Raw genomic sequence first — 17,282 nt, 5'->3', positions numbered from 1 at the left:
TTTTTCTTTGAATATAGATTTTGTTTTCCAGTTGCATACAATCAGTTTTTCCCTTTCACCAAGTACAATCAGACTATGCAGAGAAGAAACCAAGAATTATTGTTTCCACCAATTTAGATGAGGAACTAAAGTACAAAATACTTAAATAATTCATTAATGGTTACCTAATTACAGAACTGGAAATAGGCCTTTTAAAAATTGTAAATAATAAAAAAGTATACTTTGTGAATTCACAAATGTACTGCACTCTTTCAGATATGTCAGTTGTATTAAAACAGTAATTTATCCAACTATCTTGAATTCACTTCTAAAACTCAAACCCGATACAGGAAATTAAACTTAGGTGAATATGTCTAATAGGAATAAGAAATTTAAATGATGGGTAATATATATATTATAGATATATATTATATAGATATATATTACCTAATAGAAATGACAAAGTTGAATGTGTAGGATAGTTATTTGTTATTGAGGGGACAATGGTTTTGAGGCATTTCATTCTTTGTTTTTTTTTTTTTTAAATTGCTGTCATTTTTATGGTATTTCAGCTTGATATTGGGGAAATAAAATTAATTTTACATATTGCATTAGGTGGCGCAATAGATAAAGTGGTGGACAGTTACTAGCTCTGTGACTATGGGCAGTTCAGTTAACCCTGTCTGCCTCAGGTTCCTCATCTGTAAAAGTACTAAGAAGGAAATGGTTAAACCACTCGTATCTTTGCCAAGAAAATCCCAATAGGATCATGAAAAATCAGAAATGACTGAAAAATGACTGAACAAAAAAAAATTAAATCATAACTTTATATTTTAAATGATGTTTGTGCTTAGTTTAATTTTGCTTGTGCATGTTTTATTTGTGTGCAATTGTAAAAATAGATTATATGCTATTGTATTTAACATATACTTTAACATATTTAACATGTATGGGACTACCTGCCATCTAGGGGAGGGGGTGGAGGAGAGGGAGTGGAAGAAGGAGTAGAAAAGTTGGAACAAGTTTTTGCAAGGATCAATGTTGAAAAATTACCCATGCATATATTTTACCAATAAAAAGCTATAATTAAAAAATAATAAAAATAAAATTTTTGAAAAAAATAAAATAATACTTTCAGAAAAAATAGATCTATAGATTATTATATGCTTGAAATTTGGAGGTGCTTATAGAGATTGTTCTTTTAAAAAGGTTTAAATGTTTTAAAAATGTTTATAAATGATTATATGCCAATATAATCATAATACACATTATTCACAAATTTAGGATAATTTTAACATTTGAAAATTAGAATTTAAAGGATTTTCATTAGTCATTAGATTTTAAAAGAAAAATAACTTTTTTTCTTTGCCTATAGATACTGATAGCCACTGTTACTCATCTTTTACCAAGTACAGAAGCTTCATCTTATGAAATTGACAAGAGGGTAATTGAATACAACTAATATTTTATGTTTTAAATTGAAGTTATAAGAATTTATTTTTACAAATATTTTGGGTATCTGTGGATATGAGCTCATCCTCTTATAAATCTGTAATGTATCATGCTTTGCAGATATGTTAGCACTTACATTATTTTATAATATGATAAAAATTTAATTTAATAATTAAATTGATTTCATGTCAAAGTTTTTTTTTTTTTATCCATATCTGTTTCATAGAGTGTTCAAATTATAAAGCATTGTTTAGAAATTTGTAATAAATTGCACGATATTTTAGTATACTTTTTTCAAAATTTTGACTTAGGGAATTGGGTATGTTAGTTTGACATTTTAATTACACCTTTCTGATTATAAATATCAACATGTCAGATACACATTCAGTTTGAGTTATAACTCTGAAGACCAAAAAACTGCTCCCTACTTAGTTTCCAAGATTATAAAGCTAGTTTGCCATATGAAGGTTATTTCACTTTCCAAATTTGGTGGGGGATAACATTTCTTAGTTCAGTTGTTTAAAACTTAAAAGGATCAGTATTTTAAAATGCTACTAAAGCTTCTTTGGTGAAAATAAGTTGCATTTGAAAAAATGCTGGAGCAAGTTTTGTTTTTTTCTTTTTCCTCCTAAGAGATTTGTGAATCACCATGGTAAAGACAAGCAGTTAAAGTACATAAGCAAAATATTTCAGATAAATTACTTTGGTAGGCTTAGTAAAGCATCCCATTTTTTATCAACCTATCTTTTGATTCTCATTCTATGTTATTCCCTTTCCAAATTCTGTCATCTAGCCAAACTGTACTTCTTCATTATTTATACATGGTACTCCTGTGTCCCATCTCCATGACTGTACACTTCAGCATTCTACATGCTTTCATACACTCCCTCTTCATTTCCATTTTTTAGAATGTCTGGCTTCCTTCATGACACAGTTCAAGTGCTTCCTTTAAACAAAGCTTTCCTTAATTCCTCTCCAGTATTCCTCTCTAGTAGTACCTATCCTATCCTCGCCTTTTACTTAACTTTATACTTACTTTTATTTATTCTTCATGTATTTATTCTGTATACATAACATTTACGTGCATACATTTGTGTTATGTTTTTCTATATTATATCTCCAGTGCACGGTACTTTCCCAGCACAGAGTAGATGTTTGTGGATTGATTAGTGGTAATCCATTTTAATTATATTTTTACATATTGTAGACAGTTTAAAATTCTAATCTGTTTTATTTCCTTTTCTTTATCCTGTTTAATGAATTTCATCTCCACTGGGCTTAGCTAAAATTTTAAAATTCAGTTCTTTCTATATATTCTTTGGAGTGCTTGACTTATTTTTGCTGAAGATTGAAATTTTACTAATGAAATTATAAACTAAATAACTGTGGATGGCAGTATTAAATTTCAAGATCCTGTCATTTATGATATACTTAATGATTAAAATCTTCTGTTACAGTTGGTAGTATCATTACTTTTGTGTTTATTGGACTGGATCATGGCCTTGCCTTTAAAAACACTACTCCAGCCAGTTCATACAACAGGAGCTGAAAATGATAAAACTGAAAAGTCTGTCCTCAATTGCATTTATAAGGTATTTCTACTTGACTATTTCTTTGATATCCATAATATGTCACATTTAGATCTAGATACATAAAAATTTGATTTGCATTTGTTGAATGAGAATTTAAAAATTTTTTTTTGCTAAAATTTTGAGTTTGGGTTTTTATTTGATACTAGAGGAATGAATTAGATGTTATTCCTATTATCTTGAAGCGCAGTCCTTTTTGCCTTGCTTGATAAATTTATTGATGTAAGGAACTGACAACTTTTTTAAAGAGGAAGACAAGGGAGAAAGTTGGTATGTTGCATATATACATAAGTTAGAGTTCCTTTAATTTTATTACCTATTACCTAGAGAACTTCTCTTTAGAAGTTTCCTTGTCTCTAAAACCAGAGGTTGGATTAGATGATGTACAAAATTTCTTGTTACCAAATTATGTTATCCTAAATGCTACCAAGTTTTATTTTCTTATAAGCTTCTTTTCTTTTAATACTTAAGTTGAAAAATAAAATATGGCTTATTAATTTCCGGTGCTTTCAGGTTCTTCATGGGTGTGTTTATGGCGCTCAATGTTTCAGCAATCCTAAGTACTTTCCCCTAAGCCTATCTGATTTGGCTTCAATTGATTATGATCCTTTCATGCATTTGGAGAGTCTGAAAGAGCCTGAACCTCTTCATTCCCCTGATTCAGAACGATCTTCAAAACTCCAGCCAGTCACAGAAGGTAATGATGAATGATGATGTTCAGAATAAACTTGTTAGTTTTCCTCACTACACAATTTTAGGGGATGTAGTAATAGAATGAAACTTTTTGGCCATATTAATACAAATGTGTTATAAGATGTATTTGTTGTTATTTTGAAATATAACTTCAAAAACTGATAGTTAAAGTAAATGTGAAGATATGTTTTGTAGGTTGGTGGTTATTGGATTGTTGGGGGGGGTTTTGGCTAAGATCTGTAATTTTACCAATATTGGATAATATAGAAAGTCAGTTCACTGCTAAATATCACCATCTCCTCTATAATTTATTTAGGATTTCCTAGAGGGGCACAAAAAAAAAACAATTTGCCCATAACCTTCATAATATTAAATACCTAAGGTAATGCCTTTTTTTTTTTTTAAGCCAAGCCTTTGTATAAACTTAATTGTTAAATAGTTACATATGTGGCAGATAGCTTCCTTTAAAAAATATTTAAGGGTTTGAAATAATATAAGTAGTTAATCTAAATTTTTTAAAGTTCCATTTGATTATCTTCAAATCAAATAAATCAGCAAAGATTTATTGATGTATGTAGAATGTTTAAGGAACTATGCCTGGCAACACAAGGGATACAGAAATAATGTTAATTCTTTCCAGAATCTTATAAATTTTTTTGGAGAAACAAAACCAATCTGGTTATGTAGATATTAAAATAATAAGGATTTAAATAGCATTTTGAGAAAAAAGATCTGCCATGAAAGCAGTTCATAATGAATTAACACAGACCACAACTGCAATAGACAGCTTTATAGTGATCTCTTAAATGAATTTTGCAAAATTAGAATTAACTGTTGAGTGCTGAGGTTACTTAAAAATAAAGGATAACTGTATGAGGGGAAATAGTTTTCTAGTCTATGAGGAAAGCTTCTGGTGTGAGGGGGTAGAACATTTAATTTTCATTCAAAAGAGTATAATGGCCATTTCTGGAATTAAAATAATTTTTAAAATTGAATTGGTTTAATTATTTAATAAGACAATTATAGGATTTTATACAAAATATATCATGATAATATCAGACAGCTATAGTAAAGACAGAAGAGAAAACTGTTGAAATAGATGCATTTAATATTGATAATTAGTACCATGCTTCATCTCTGTTAAACTGAGACCTTTAGATTACCTTCAAGGTATTAAAGACCAGATAAATGTAGAATCTTTTTTTTTAATAACCCTGTACTAACAGCAGGTGATTTGCAGTCTGTAGTAATTACATTCTAGAGTGGTTTTTAAAGGATTTTTTTGTTGTGGGTTTTTTTTTTTTTTTTTAATATAGAGAAAATGATTAATCATTTTGCCCTTGTCCTAGGCATGCTTCATCATCCTCAAGTGCTTTTTTGGCCAAAGAATTTTTAACATAGAGCTATTCCCAATAAGCTCAGTATTGCATTGAATGAATTTGATTAGAGAACTATTGGCAGGAGTAGCTATAATTATTAAATTCAGTGAAGAATGTAGCTGTGGTTGCTTTTTTTATTAAGTAGTAGTATTATTAGCTAAAAGTCATCATGTTCAGGGACAGAATAAAAGAGGCTGCAGAGATTATTCTTTTCTAATCATAGGTGTACCTGTATATATTATGCAAAGCCACTATTTAAAACATCAACCACAATTAACTTCCTCTACATGTTCTATTTTAAAGAGCAGCAGTTCTTTATGCCTTCCTGTTTTTTAAGCTATAATCTATAATTATAGATTCATAGCAAATGCTATGGGATTTGTCTAACAATCTCAAAAGACAACACTGAATAGACTTTATTAAGTGAAAACTTGTCATGCAAAATCTTTTTACTATTGATAATCTGCATTTTGGATTTTCTAACAAAGTAATTTCTTCTTGAATCTGCAAATTAAAGTTGTTACATTGGAAAAAGCATTGACTCTGAGTCAGAGAATCAGCATTCTCTAAGGTCAGAGAATCCTGCCTGTGACCTTAGAAAAGTTATTTATTTTCCCTAGATTTCCTTAGATTTCATTTTTCTTCATCTCTAAATGAGGAAATTAGATTAGATAACCCCTAAGGTCTAGCTCTTCTAGCTCTAGATTTTTTGATCTTTTACCCATTTCTAAGTGCCTTGAGTTTGGAAACTATATAACTTTAAAAAAAAATTATGGTTTAAAAACCTGCAGTTAAAATGACAAAATTATTCATATATTACATTATAATATATAATATGACAATGTATTATATAATTATATATTAAATTAATGACAAAATTATCTATATATAAACATGTGTGTGTATTTCACTTCTAGATGCTTAGGTGCCTTCTTCAAATTTACCTAAATTTTACATTATTATGGATGCTATTTTTGTTGGATAATATTTAAACTGTACTGTTAACCTGTCTAGGCAGGCAAATTGTTTAGAGGAAAATCCAGTCATAAAATATTTTAAAGGTTAATAACTTGGCTTGTTTTCTTCCTTCTATACTTTGTAGGGAAAAGACTAGTAGTATAGCATGGTTATTCATTTATTAAAAAATTGGAATATTTTATGCAAATAATGGAATAATTTGTTCAAGCAGCCAACTCACTGATCTAACTAGAAAACTGCTTGTCATATTTTGATAAAAAATAAATTTTAAGTCTTATATTTCATAGATTGCTGCTACCAAACACAATTACTTAAATATATTGTGCTGCTTGGTATTCATTAGGTGATTAATAGTTATGATCATTTCCAGAAATAATAATCTCATTAGTAACAAAAGAATTTTTTTTGTCCTTACTGAGCTTTCAGCAAGAAAATTTGAATTCATTTTGCAAATTTTGCAGAAAATTGAGGTACAAAAAGTTTCAATGATTGTTTCTATATTGCTGTGCAATCATGGACAAAGGTTAGGAATTTTTCACATTTCTCTTATTTAGTTCTAATATATTATTTTTCCTTATTAAGAAGGAGAGCTTATATGTTCTACAAAACAGGTCTACTGCTCAAAATAATGAGTCCCCGGCTGATGTATGTAGAAAAGAGAAATCCTTTTAATTTTTAATTTTTTTTAAATAGTTACTGTTGTTTTGCAATTATTTTTTTTGAAAACTGTGATTTGGCTTGTGTCAGTGACCTTTAGAGTATGCACACAGTCTTTTACTAGACAATTAATACAACAATTTTTCCCCAGTATAGATCTTTCCTTCTGATTCTACCTACTTTGATTTTTATTTTGTAAAAAATGTTTTAATTGTATGTAATCAGAATTGTTTATTCAATAATTCAATCTAATAAGCATTTATTAAATGCCTACTATGTGCAAGGTACTGTGCTAAAGTATAAGATATAAAAAAAGAGACAGAAGATAGCAAATATTTATATAAAGCAAGCTATATACAAGATAAATAGGAAGTGACAGAGGAAAGGCATTAGAATTAGGAGGAAGTTGAAAAAGGATTTCTATATAAGATGGGATTTTAGTTTTTAAGTAAAAATTAAAGGAAGCTGGGAAAATTACTAGATAAAGTTGAAGGAGAATATTCCCAGAGATAGGGGGCAGCCAGTGAAAATGCCTTGTATCAGGAATAGCCGTGTGGTATCTTTTTTATGGAATTACAAAGGAATCATTGTCTATTAAGATTTATGCTATAATCATCTTTGATTAACAGTTTTTACATTACACATAATTTTGAAAGATAGAACTACTATTCTTTAATTTTACTATACCATGGCTTTTTATGCTTAAATTATTATTGATTTGAAATTTACTATAAGATGTTCATTCTTGCACTTTTTTAAAGGTCTTACTTAATATGCTTTACTGATCTAATTTCCTTATCTATTTCTAGATTATTTTTATAATTGTTGCTCATTTTATTTTTACTCATATATTTTCTATTTTTAGTAGGGATAGATGGACATAAAGTCTTATATTTGGGTTAAAATAAACACTCCAGAATCTAAAATAGAGAAGGTGGGAACTAGACAGCAGTTTGGCTGAAGTTTAGTCTTCAGTAAGAAGAAAAAGTTAAACAACACCCAAGGAAATCTAATAGGATTTTATGCTAAATTTAAAAAGACAATGACTTAGCAACAAGCTGATTTTCTACCCTGATAATTCTCTGGCATTTAAAGCCCTTCATTACCTACATCTTCTTACACCTGTACTCTTCAGTCCAGTCACACTGATCTCCTGACTGTTCCATGAACAGCTTAAGCTTTCTCTTGCCTCTGGGGCATTTTCTCTGGTGTTCCCTATACTTGGAACATTCTCTCTACTCTGGTCTGACTACAGCATCCCTGATTTACTTTGTTCCAATTAAAAATCACACCTTCTTTTTTCCCCAATCCTTCTTAATTCTGTACCTTCATTCTGTTAATTATTTGTATATATTATGCAGTTATTTGTACATATTATTTTGCGTGCTGTTATCCCCATCAAATTGTAAACTTCCTGAGGGCAGCAACTATTATTTTTCTCTTTTTGTATCCCCAGTAGTAGGTACAGTACTGGCAGGTACAGGGCACTTAATAAATGTTGATTGAGTTCTTTGTGCCTTATTTTAGGAAAAATGTTGATAAAATTGGAGAGTATCCATTGCAGAACAGTCACTGGAGGCCAGAAGACCCTCTGTGTTTGTGTATGCAAGGATTGGTTAAAGAAATTATGGGTATTTAGCCAAAAGAAAAGAAGGCTTAGGGGAAGTTTAATGGCTTCAAGTATTTGAAGTTTTACCAGGTGGACAAGATTAAATTTGTTATTCTTAAATTCAAAATTCAGAATTAGGATTGCTGAGTAAAAGAAGCAAATTTAGGCCTGATATAAAGAAGTTTATAAATAATTAGAACTATATAAAAATGAAATAGTCTCCTACAGTATCAATGACTTCCTCCTCCCTGGAGAATTTTAGTTCTCCGGTATTAGTGAAGAGAATTCATTTTTAGAGTTGAGCAATATGTTTTGCAGAGTTCTCTGGAAAATTTTAAACTTTGTCATTCTCTTAAATCTAGTGTTTTCATATTATTTATTCATTATCTTCTTTAATATTCTGAAAACAGTATGATAGTGAGACCTGGGTTTGAATCCTAGCTCTGGAAATTATTAGCTATGTGGCCTTGGATAAGCTATTTAATCCTTTTTGGGCCATGAAAATTAATTCTCTTCAATTAGATAATTGGAGACCAAAATAAGTCTTTCTTTAGTTATGTTATTATTTATTATTATTAGTTTTGTATATTTTGGCATTTTAATTCTGGCTTAAGTGTAGTTTTTCTTCCTGTCTCTTCCTCCAATGTTTTGATAGTAATGTATATAATGCTAATTGCTTTTGTGGATTTATTTTGTATAATTACTTTAGTGGTTACTAATAATATTGTTGATTCTACTATCATAATGTCTGCAAATAGAGATAATTTTGTCTCATGCTTAGCATCGAATTTTCTTCTTACTATGTTATTGTTATAATTACCATTTTTAACACCATCAAATAATAATGATTACAATAGACATCCTTGTTTTATTTCCCAAATATAGGAAAGCTTCCATTGTTTTCTCTGTTATAAATAATGTAAGAAAAGATTATTGAACCTCAGAAGTTACTTGGTCAAACCAACAAATGCTCATAGAGTTTAAGTAATTTACTCACAGCCCTACAGACATTAAGCTATAGAGCAAGGCCTCTGATTCTAAGACAGGACCTCTGACCAAACCCAGTACTCTTTCCATCAAACTACATTGCTTGTGTCACTGTCAAGCATCCACATAGGTGAGAAGTCTTTTTATTCTTCTACCTTTTATTTTTTTGCATTTTAAACATAATATATTTCATTATCTATTTTAATCATGTTTTATAATTTTGTTCTTAATGAGATTTATTGTGCTTTAAGTTTTGCTAATTTTGAGCTAGTAGTGAATAGGAATGAACTCTACTACTACAAGGAAGTCAATTCATTTAGCAAAGAATAGGAATCAATAAACAGAATTTGGGGGGAGGGGGGAGGGAGGAGGACGCAAAGTCTATTCCAGTGCTCAGTGAGGCCTGCTACCTAAAGGTGATAGCCTGAATGAAAGCAGTAAGTGATTTGATTATATCTTGCATAAGAATAGTGGTTCTTTGAGAAAATGGAAGTGGAGAAGTGGTCAATGTTGCAATTCAGCATGGCATTATCATACTCTCAGAAGGTACTAGTGTCAGTGAAGGCAAAGTGGATTCTGTAGCTGTTTAATAAAAAGCCAGTGTAATCCATTTGACAGCCCTGGACTATGAGAATTCCATAAGGGCTAGGAATTATATTGATTGAGGAGTAAAGACTGAGAAAAATTAGCCACCTAGACTGGTAAGGATAATTAATACTTCAACATGGGATAAAGAAATAAATGATTCTGTGCCTACTTGATTATAGAGTCCTTGCCTTATTGATGCTTGTTAGAGATGTTCGGAAAGGGACAGTACCAAGGTCATAATCAGAAAGGAATAGTGTATAATTCATAGCCTTTGCTTATAAATCTCTTTTAGCATTCTAAGTTCAGAAATTGGTTGAGAGGAATGAAAGTATGAATTATTAATTCTTTCTCATTTACTTAAAGTGTGATGTGGAGGGTTTTTATCTATTATGTTAGGTTTTGTGTTGCCATTGATGTCTAGATAAACCCTTTATCTATAAAGTGGAGAAATGAGGATTGAAAACAAGAAACAAACTTAGAAGATGCTAGCCAGCAACAGGCATGTATTTGTTGTAGTATTACTACAAATAAAGCCAAAGTAGTAGTGTCTGTAGATTAGGGGAAAGCTAAAAAAATTATTTTTTATGATTATAATGGATAATTAGTTTATGACAGAAAATGATGAATATTAGGAATATAGAAAAACATGGAAAGAGTTTATAAACTGATTAAATAAGCAACACTCATTACAACAATTAGACTGAGGGTACTCGAGTTCAAAGACTTTAAAATGAGACTTTATCAGTTTCTCCCATCCATTTCAGTTTCTCATTTGGCAGCAAAAGCCTTTTCAAATGAGTGATTATGGGTAATCCAGCATCTATCCTAAAGTAGAGTATTTGAAAAAATCTACATATAAACCATAAAAAATGTTAATGAATATTCTTTAAAGCTAAATAAATGTGAGAATGGGATACTATGGATTGAGTATAATAGAATTTGTTGTGATAGTGATAATATGATAGTTGCCCATATTGAAGTGGTGTTCTGGCAACTCCAGAGATGATGGCTTCCTGCTTGCTAAAGAGAAGAAGAGTCTTGATGGAAACTTTGGGAGGCTTTGTGACAATAGGGTGGCTAGTGGAGATCCATACCTTCTGGTAGTATTTTGTCTGTCTAGTGCTTCTTATGTAAAATATGGACTCCAAAGTTTCAAGAAGTGGACTGATAGCTCACATGACCAAAAGAGAGAACTGATATTTTCTTTAGTCCTCACTAATTAAAAAAAAAAAAAAACCAGTAATTATATGTCACTGGCAAAATAATTACTTCTATGTTCACTGGACAAGAAAAATAAACCAAGTGGAGAATAACAAAACTGAAGGGGTATATTCATTATGCCTCCTCCGTGAGCTTCATGCTTTAGCCATAAATGGATCTTGTACATTGGCTTATACATTGGACACAGCCAGGGATTTCCTTCCTACTTAAATCTCTTGAGAGTATATCTCATTTCTATTCTTCCCTCATAGGCAACAATACATGAGGTGCAAGAAGATACATAGGGGTTCAGAATAGAACAATGTATGAATGGGATTTCCTCCTTTTTGGCAGAGCCCATAGGTTATCCCAAAAGAGATGACAGTTGTTCAGATTACACACACACCCCTACTTCAACTCAGTGAGAAGTGACAGACACTGATTCACCATAAACAGAGAATTAAAGATCTGAAGAAACACAGACAGTTTGCTATATACTGGCAGCCTGGCTAAATTGGAATGGGGACCAAAAGTGAGGTAGTACCTATCTTGTCCTTTTATAAGCTGTTTAGAGCAGGGATGAAAGCTGGTAGAAAGTGAATTTCCTATTGCCTTAGAGAGCAAAACAGCTGGGGAATATAAGGAGAAAATAGAGAAATTCAATTAAAAACCTTTTGATTAGTCGACAGTAAGAATATTAAAATGAGATAACTTGGAAAAATGACTACCAAAAAATCCCAGATTTAACTTCGCTAAATAAATACTGTAAAACAGAGAATTAAACCTGTTGAAACACAGCACCCTTTGAGTTCACAAGAACAGGGACAGAATGGTTCAAGAGAGAAATCAGAATCTTAAAATAACTTAGAATGGAATAAATGGTAATTCTTAGGATCTGCCCAGCAAAAATAATTTGTAGAACAGAAAAACTTTAATAGTTTAAAGTGTCTGTAAACATAATGAAAAAAATGAAGGACATTCGGAAGAAGAGAATCAAAAAGCAATAGCATAGAGAAACAGATAGTCTCAGAGAAAACACATTGATCCCAAAGACAATGCCTTCAGACAGCTTAAGTAAGAATCATAGGCCTTCCTCAAGAACATGACCAGTGAAAAAACTTGAATATCATAATATAAAAAATAATAGAAGAAAACTATACTAAAGTTTTGAATCCTGAAAATAAAATACCAGTTGAAAGATCACTTCCTAAAAAAAAAAAAAAAAAAAGGAAAAAGCTTTCAAATTTCAAGGTACACAGTGGCGAAGTTCCATAATTCCTATGATAAGTAAAAAATTCTTCATCAGGAGCAAAATCAAATATGAAGAAAAGAAAATTCAAATAACAAAAACTATTGTACTGCTACTCAAAACTATCAAAGACAGTGAGATGATATAATCTTAAAAGCAAAGGAGCTTATGTACAACTCTGCCATTATCAGTACAAAAAGATGGCTAATAAGAGAGGCAATTGACATATTCTTTAAAAAGAAAATAAGTTAGATATGGGGGTATTCCCATGGAAGGTAAATAACTGCATCCTTCTTTGGAAGACTGCTGTGAAAAACACAAAAGTCTAGAAATAGAGTGCCATATTTTGGTTGTCTTCATTTATTTTATTGCATATTGGAGGAGGTGTGTAAAAGGGGAATTGAGGATATGAAATATTGGGGGAAATATAATGTGTGGAAATATAAAATGTGCCCTACAAGTCAATGGATAACTAAAAGAAATTAACTTCTGTAATCTTTTATCAAAAAGAGAATGGATCCAAGAGAATGGATGAAAGCACAGATCAGTACATTGAAAGCAAGGAAAGGCAGAAACTTTGACTAAATGAGGAAAAGAAGATACAAATGGAAAATAAACATTCCCTTTGATGTCAGTGATGTTTTTTGCTTTGGGTAATAAGGACCTTACAGTGGGAGATTGATTTCATCTGAGAGTGTTATACCTCAGGAAAAAGAAATTAGAATTCCTAAGAACAATTAACATTGAGTAGAGCAGTAGGACATAGACCCACTTAGGAACATGGCATTGCAGAAGGGAAAGAAAATATCCATGGGCAAGGAAGGAATTCGACTTGAACCACCACTCAGTTTGCTACACAGAGAAATTTTTGCCACAGAGCAGCACTGATATCCTTATTATCTACCTCATGATTTTATCATTCTTAAGAATAAGGCATTATAGAAAAATAAGGGAGTAAAGATCTACAAAGAAACTATTTAAAAGAAAGAACCTAATACTTTAGAGAAAAAAGAATACAAAAGAATAAATTTTGAAAATTGAAGAAAATCTGGTAAATGGTAAATTTGCAATCAAAGTGACTATGAGGTAATAAAGGAAAATTTATAAATCTTTAACCAACATGATAAGAAGAGGGCAGAAAAATAAAAGTAAACAAAAAACCCCCAAATAACAATGAATCCAGACAAAATAAACCTAGCTATCAGAATCTCCTATGCATAAGTGCAATGTGAATAAAACAGCACAAAAAATTTGAGTACTACCTTCAAAAACAGAACACCACATTAAAAAATTGAATAATCCAAGAAATAAAAATAGAACTAGACCAAAAAGGAACTACCAAAAGAAGGAAGGCTGCCAGTGTTTCTAATAAAGGCCTAATTTCTAAACTATATAGAGAATTGACTTAAATTTGTATGAATATAAGCCACTCCCTAATTGATAAAGGGTCAAAATATATGAACAATTTTCAGATATAGGAATTAAAGCCATTTCTAGTCATATGAAAAAATGCCCTAAATCACTATTGATGAGAGAAATGAAAATTAAAACAATTCTGAGATACCACTTTATACCTCTTGGGTGAGCAGAAAAAATAATGATAAATGTTGCAGGACAGGGACACTAATGCATTGTTGTTGGAGTTGTAGAATGATCCAACTATTCTGGAGAACAATTTGTACTATGCCTAAAGTACTATAAAAATCTGCATATCCTTTGATCCAGCTGTGTCATGACTGGGTCTGTGTCCCAGAGGGATCATAAAAAAGGGAAAAGGACTTACATGTGCAAAATGTGGCAGCCCTTTTTGTAGTAACAAGGGACTAGAAATTGAGTGGATGCTCATCAGTTGGGGAATGGATGAATAAAGTTGTGGAGTATGAATATAATAGAATATTATTGTTCTAAAAGAAATGATAAGCAGACTGATCTCCGAAAAACCTGGAAAGACTTACAAGAACTGATAGTAAGTGAAGTGAGCAGAACCAAAAGGACATTGTACACAGCAACAATAAATAATATAATGTATGTGATGATCAATTCTGATGGACTTGGCTCTTTTCAACAATGAGGTAATTCAAGACACTTCCAATAGACTTGTGATAAAAAGAGCCATCTGGCATCCAGAGAGAGAACTATGGAGGCTGAATGTGGATTAGAGCACAATATTTTCATTTTTTTTTGTTGTTTGTTTGCATATGGAAATGTGTTTAGAAAAATTGCACATGTTTAACCTAATGAATTGCTTGCTGTCTAAGAGAAGGGAAGAGATCAGAAGATTTTGCAAAGGTGAATGTTGAAAATTAAGTTTGCATGTATTTGGAAAAATAAAATACAATTTTAAAAAATGAATTACAGAATCATAGTTTTTAAAAAAAAGAAGGAAGGGGATGGAGGATTCTTGATTTTAATGAATTTGAGAAGAATTCTATCAAACTTTTAATTAACAATTTCAATATTACACAAATTATTCTCAAAAAAAATTGAGGGAAAAAACCCACTATCAAGTTCCTTTTATGAGACATACAGTACAAATACAGAGCTGGTAAGGATAAAGCATCAAAAAGAATTATAGATCCTTCTCAATAATGATTTCAATTCAGAAATTTGAAATACAAGAGTAAAAACCTAGGCTGTCTCTTCCTTACTCCATTTAGTGGGGTTTTAGAAGAGTTAAAAAGTATAAAGATAGATGTAACAAAATTGGATAAATAACAGCCTATTTGTTGATGAGAGGGCTGTCTCCAGTTGTTCTGAGCTGTATCTTGCCACTGGACCCAGATGGCTCCAGAGGACAAAGTGAGACTGGTGACTTTGCACATCCCTGCTTCACTTAAAACCAGTTCACTTGCATGTCATGGCATCACTTCCCTGGTGTCACGATCTTCTTCAAGAACAAAGAAGAAGCAACAATTAAATTTGTTGATTACATGATAATTTATTTAGAAAAATTTAGAGAATCTATAAATTCATAAGGATAATGAATAGCTTCAACAAAATTGTAAACTACAAAATAAGTTAATAAAATCAGCATTTATAGCATTTATGTAATATTCAAGAAGGTGTAAAAGAAAAAAGATAAAATATCCCTCAATAAATATTTACATAATTTGCCAAAATCTTGGGGTATTTTGATTTATCACAAACTTTGCAGCTATATTTGCTTGCTTCTACATATTTTATACTTAATGTAGTCTACTAGTAGTCTCATTTTTAATGAGTACCAAATCATTTTAATACTTACTGCTTTGTAGTATAGTTGATATCTGTACTGTATATCAGTACCAGTGCTAATAGATCCTCTTCCTTACTACTTTCTTTTATTATTACTACTTTTGAGATTCTTGACCTTTGGTTTCTAGACATGAATCTAGTTGTTATTTTTTCTCAATAAAATATACTTTGGAGTTTCATTGTATAGTGTTTATTAAGTAAATTAATTTATGTTGTTTCACTATTTTTTAAATATATGTTCAATCTGTCTATAAGCAATTAATGTTCTTCGATTACTTAGGTCTGTATTGCTACAAAGAATATTTTCAATTCAATTCATATAAATCCTTATGGATTTCAATTCATATAAACCCATGGATCATATACTGTGGTGTTCTTTTTCTTTTAAATATAATAATGGTTCTCTCTGGGAGCAGATTTCTTGGGGAGGTTTTCTGGAGGCAGCCTTAGTTTCAGTTGAAAGTAAATAATCACCCCAAAAAATGCATCCAGGTGCTAAAAGTTCAGATCTTTTATTGTGCCCTTCAGTATAGCCCGGTTAGCTTTCTTAGAGGCCTCTCTCTCTCCTTAGTTCTAAGAGCTCTTTCAGCTTGTCCTTTGCCTCTGCTTTCTTTGGCCTCCAGCCAGCACCAAGGTGAATCTGTCTTGCCTCCGAGAGAGGGCTTCTGGCTCTCAATCTCCCAGAGTGCTCTGTGTCTATCCACAGTGCTCCTCTCCAACCCCTGGGCATATTCCGAAGTAACTCACTGGAAGCTAAGATCCTCTTTATATAGGATCTCCCAAAGGTTAACTCCTCCTTCTGGAGGCAGGGATTAAGGGAGGTATGAATTCAGATATTTCATACTAAACCCTGAAATCTCCTAAACGTATGAACTCCAATGAGTACTTAAATACTTCTTGCTTATATGAGCTCTCTAAAGATGTGAACACAAGCATTGTTTCTATCAGTTGTACTTAGTACTTTGTTTCAGGTTCTGTTAACACTAGGATTCCAACAATATACTAAGTATCTCATAGATGTCTGTATTTTGAAGGGAACTTCTATTTTTGGCCCTTCTTGCTAGTTTTTGTTTGGTTCTAAATAACTCTATTTGGCCTTGTGTTTTCTCCTTATGCCCTGCTTGATTTCTTTTGATTGATTTTCTTAGACTGAGTACTTTAATCATCCTATTTAGTTTAAATAGTCTGTATTTCTATAGATATTCATTGATTTCCTTTCAATTTTCAGATTTATATTTTCAGTATGATATGAATTCCTTGAGAATAATAGGTATCACTTTATTTTTTGTACTTATATCCCTAATATCCGACTCTACTTATTTATATGATTGATTTTTTTTTAAATAACTTTTTATTGCCAGAACCCATGCCAGGGTAATTTTTTACAACATTATCCCTTGCACTCGCTTCTGTTCCGATTTTTTCCCTCCCTCCCTCCACTCCCTCCCCCAGATGGCAAGCGGGTCCTATACATGTTAAAGAGGTTACTACAGTATATCTTAGATACAATATATGTGTGCAGAACCGAACAGTTCTCTTGTTGCTTAGGGAGAGTTGGATTCAGAAGGTATAAATAACCCAGGAGGAAAAACAAAAATGCAAGCAGTTTACATTCATTTCCCAGTGTTCTTTCTTTGGGTGTAGCTGCTTCTGTCCATCCTTGATCAATTGAAACTGAGTTAGATCTT

The 17,282-nt window shown here is 31.4% G+C and overlaps 1 protein-coding gene across 15 annotated transcripts in view; it reads left to right on the top strand.

The window, feature by feature from the left end:
• Positions 1 to 17,282, top strand: part of RALGAPA1 (Ral GTPase activating protein catalytic subunit alpha 1) — a 289,451-nt gene that overhangs the window by 184,084 nt on the left and 88,085 nt on the right. For all 15 annotated transcript variants that reach the window (XM_031952869.1, XM_031952861.1, XM_031952860.1 and 12 more), the window contains 3 exons: positions 1,355 to 1,423; positions 2,889 to 3,023; positions 3,534 to 3,717. In XM_031952869.1, coding sequence (XP_031808729.1) covers positions 1,355 to 1,423; positions 2,889 to 3,023; positions 3,534 to 3,717 — 388 coding nt within the window. The remainder of the gene's footprint in view (positions 1 to 1,354; positions 1,424 to 2,888; positions 3,024 to 3,533; positions 3,718 to 17,282) is intronic.

Source organism: Sarcophilus harrisii, chromosome 2 (genome assembly GCF_902635505.1).
Source record: "Sarcophilus harrisii chromosome 2, mSarHar1.11, whole genome shotgun sequence".
Lineage (NCBI taxonomy): Eukaryota > Metazoa > Chordata > Mammalia > Dasyuromorphia > Dasyuridae > Sarcophilus > Sarcophilus harrisii.
Note: the sequence above shows the minus strand (reverse complement) of the source record. Positions and strands in the feature narration are given on the sequence as shown.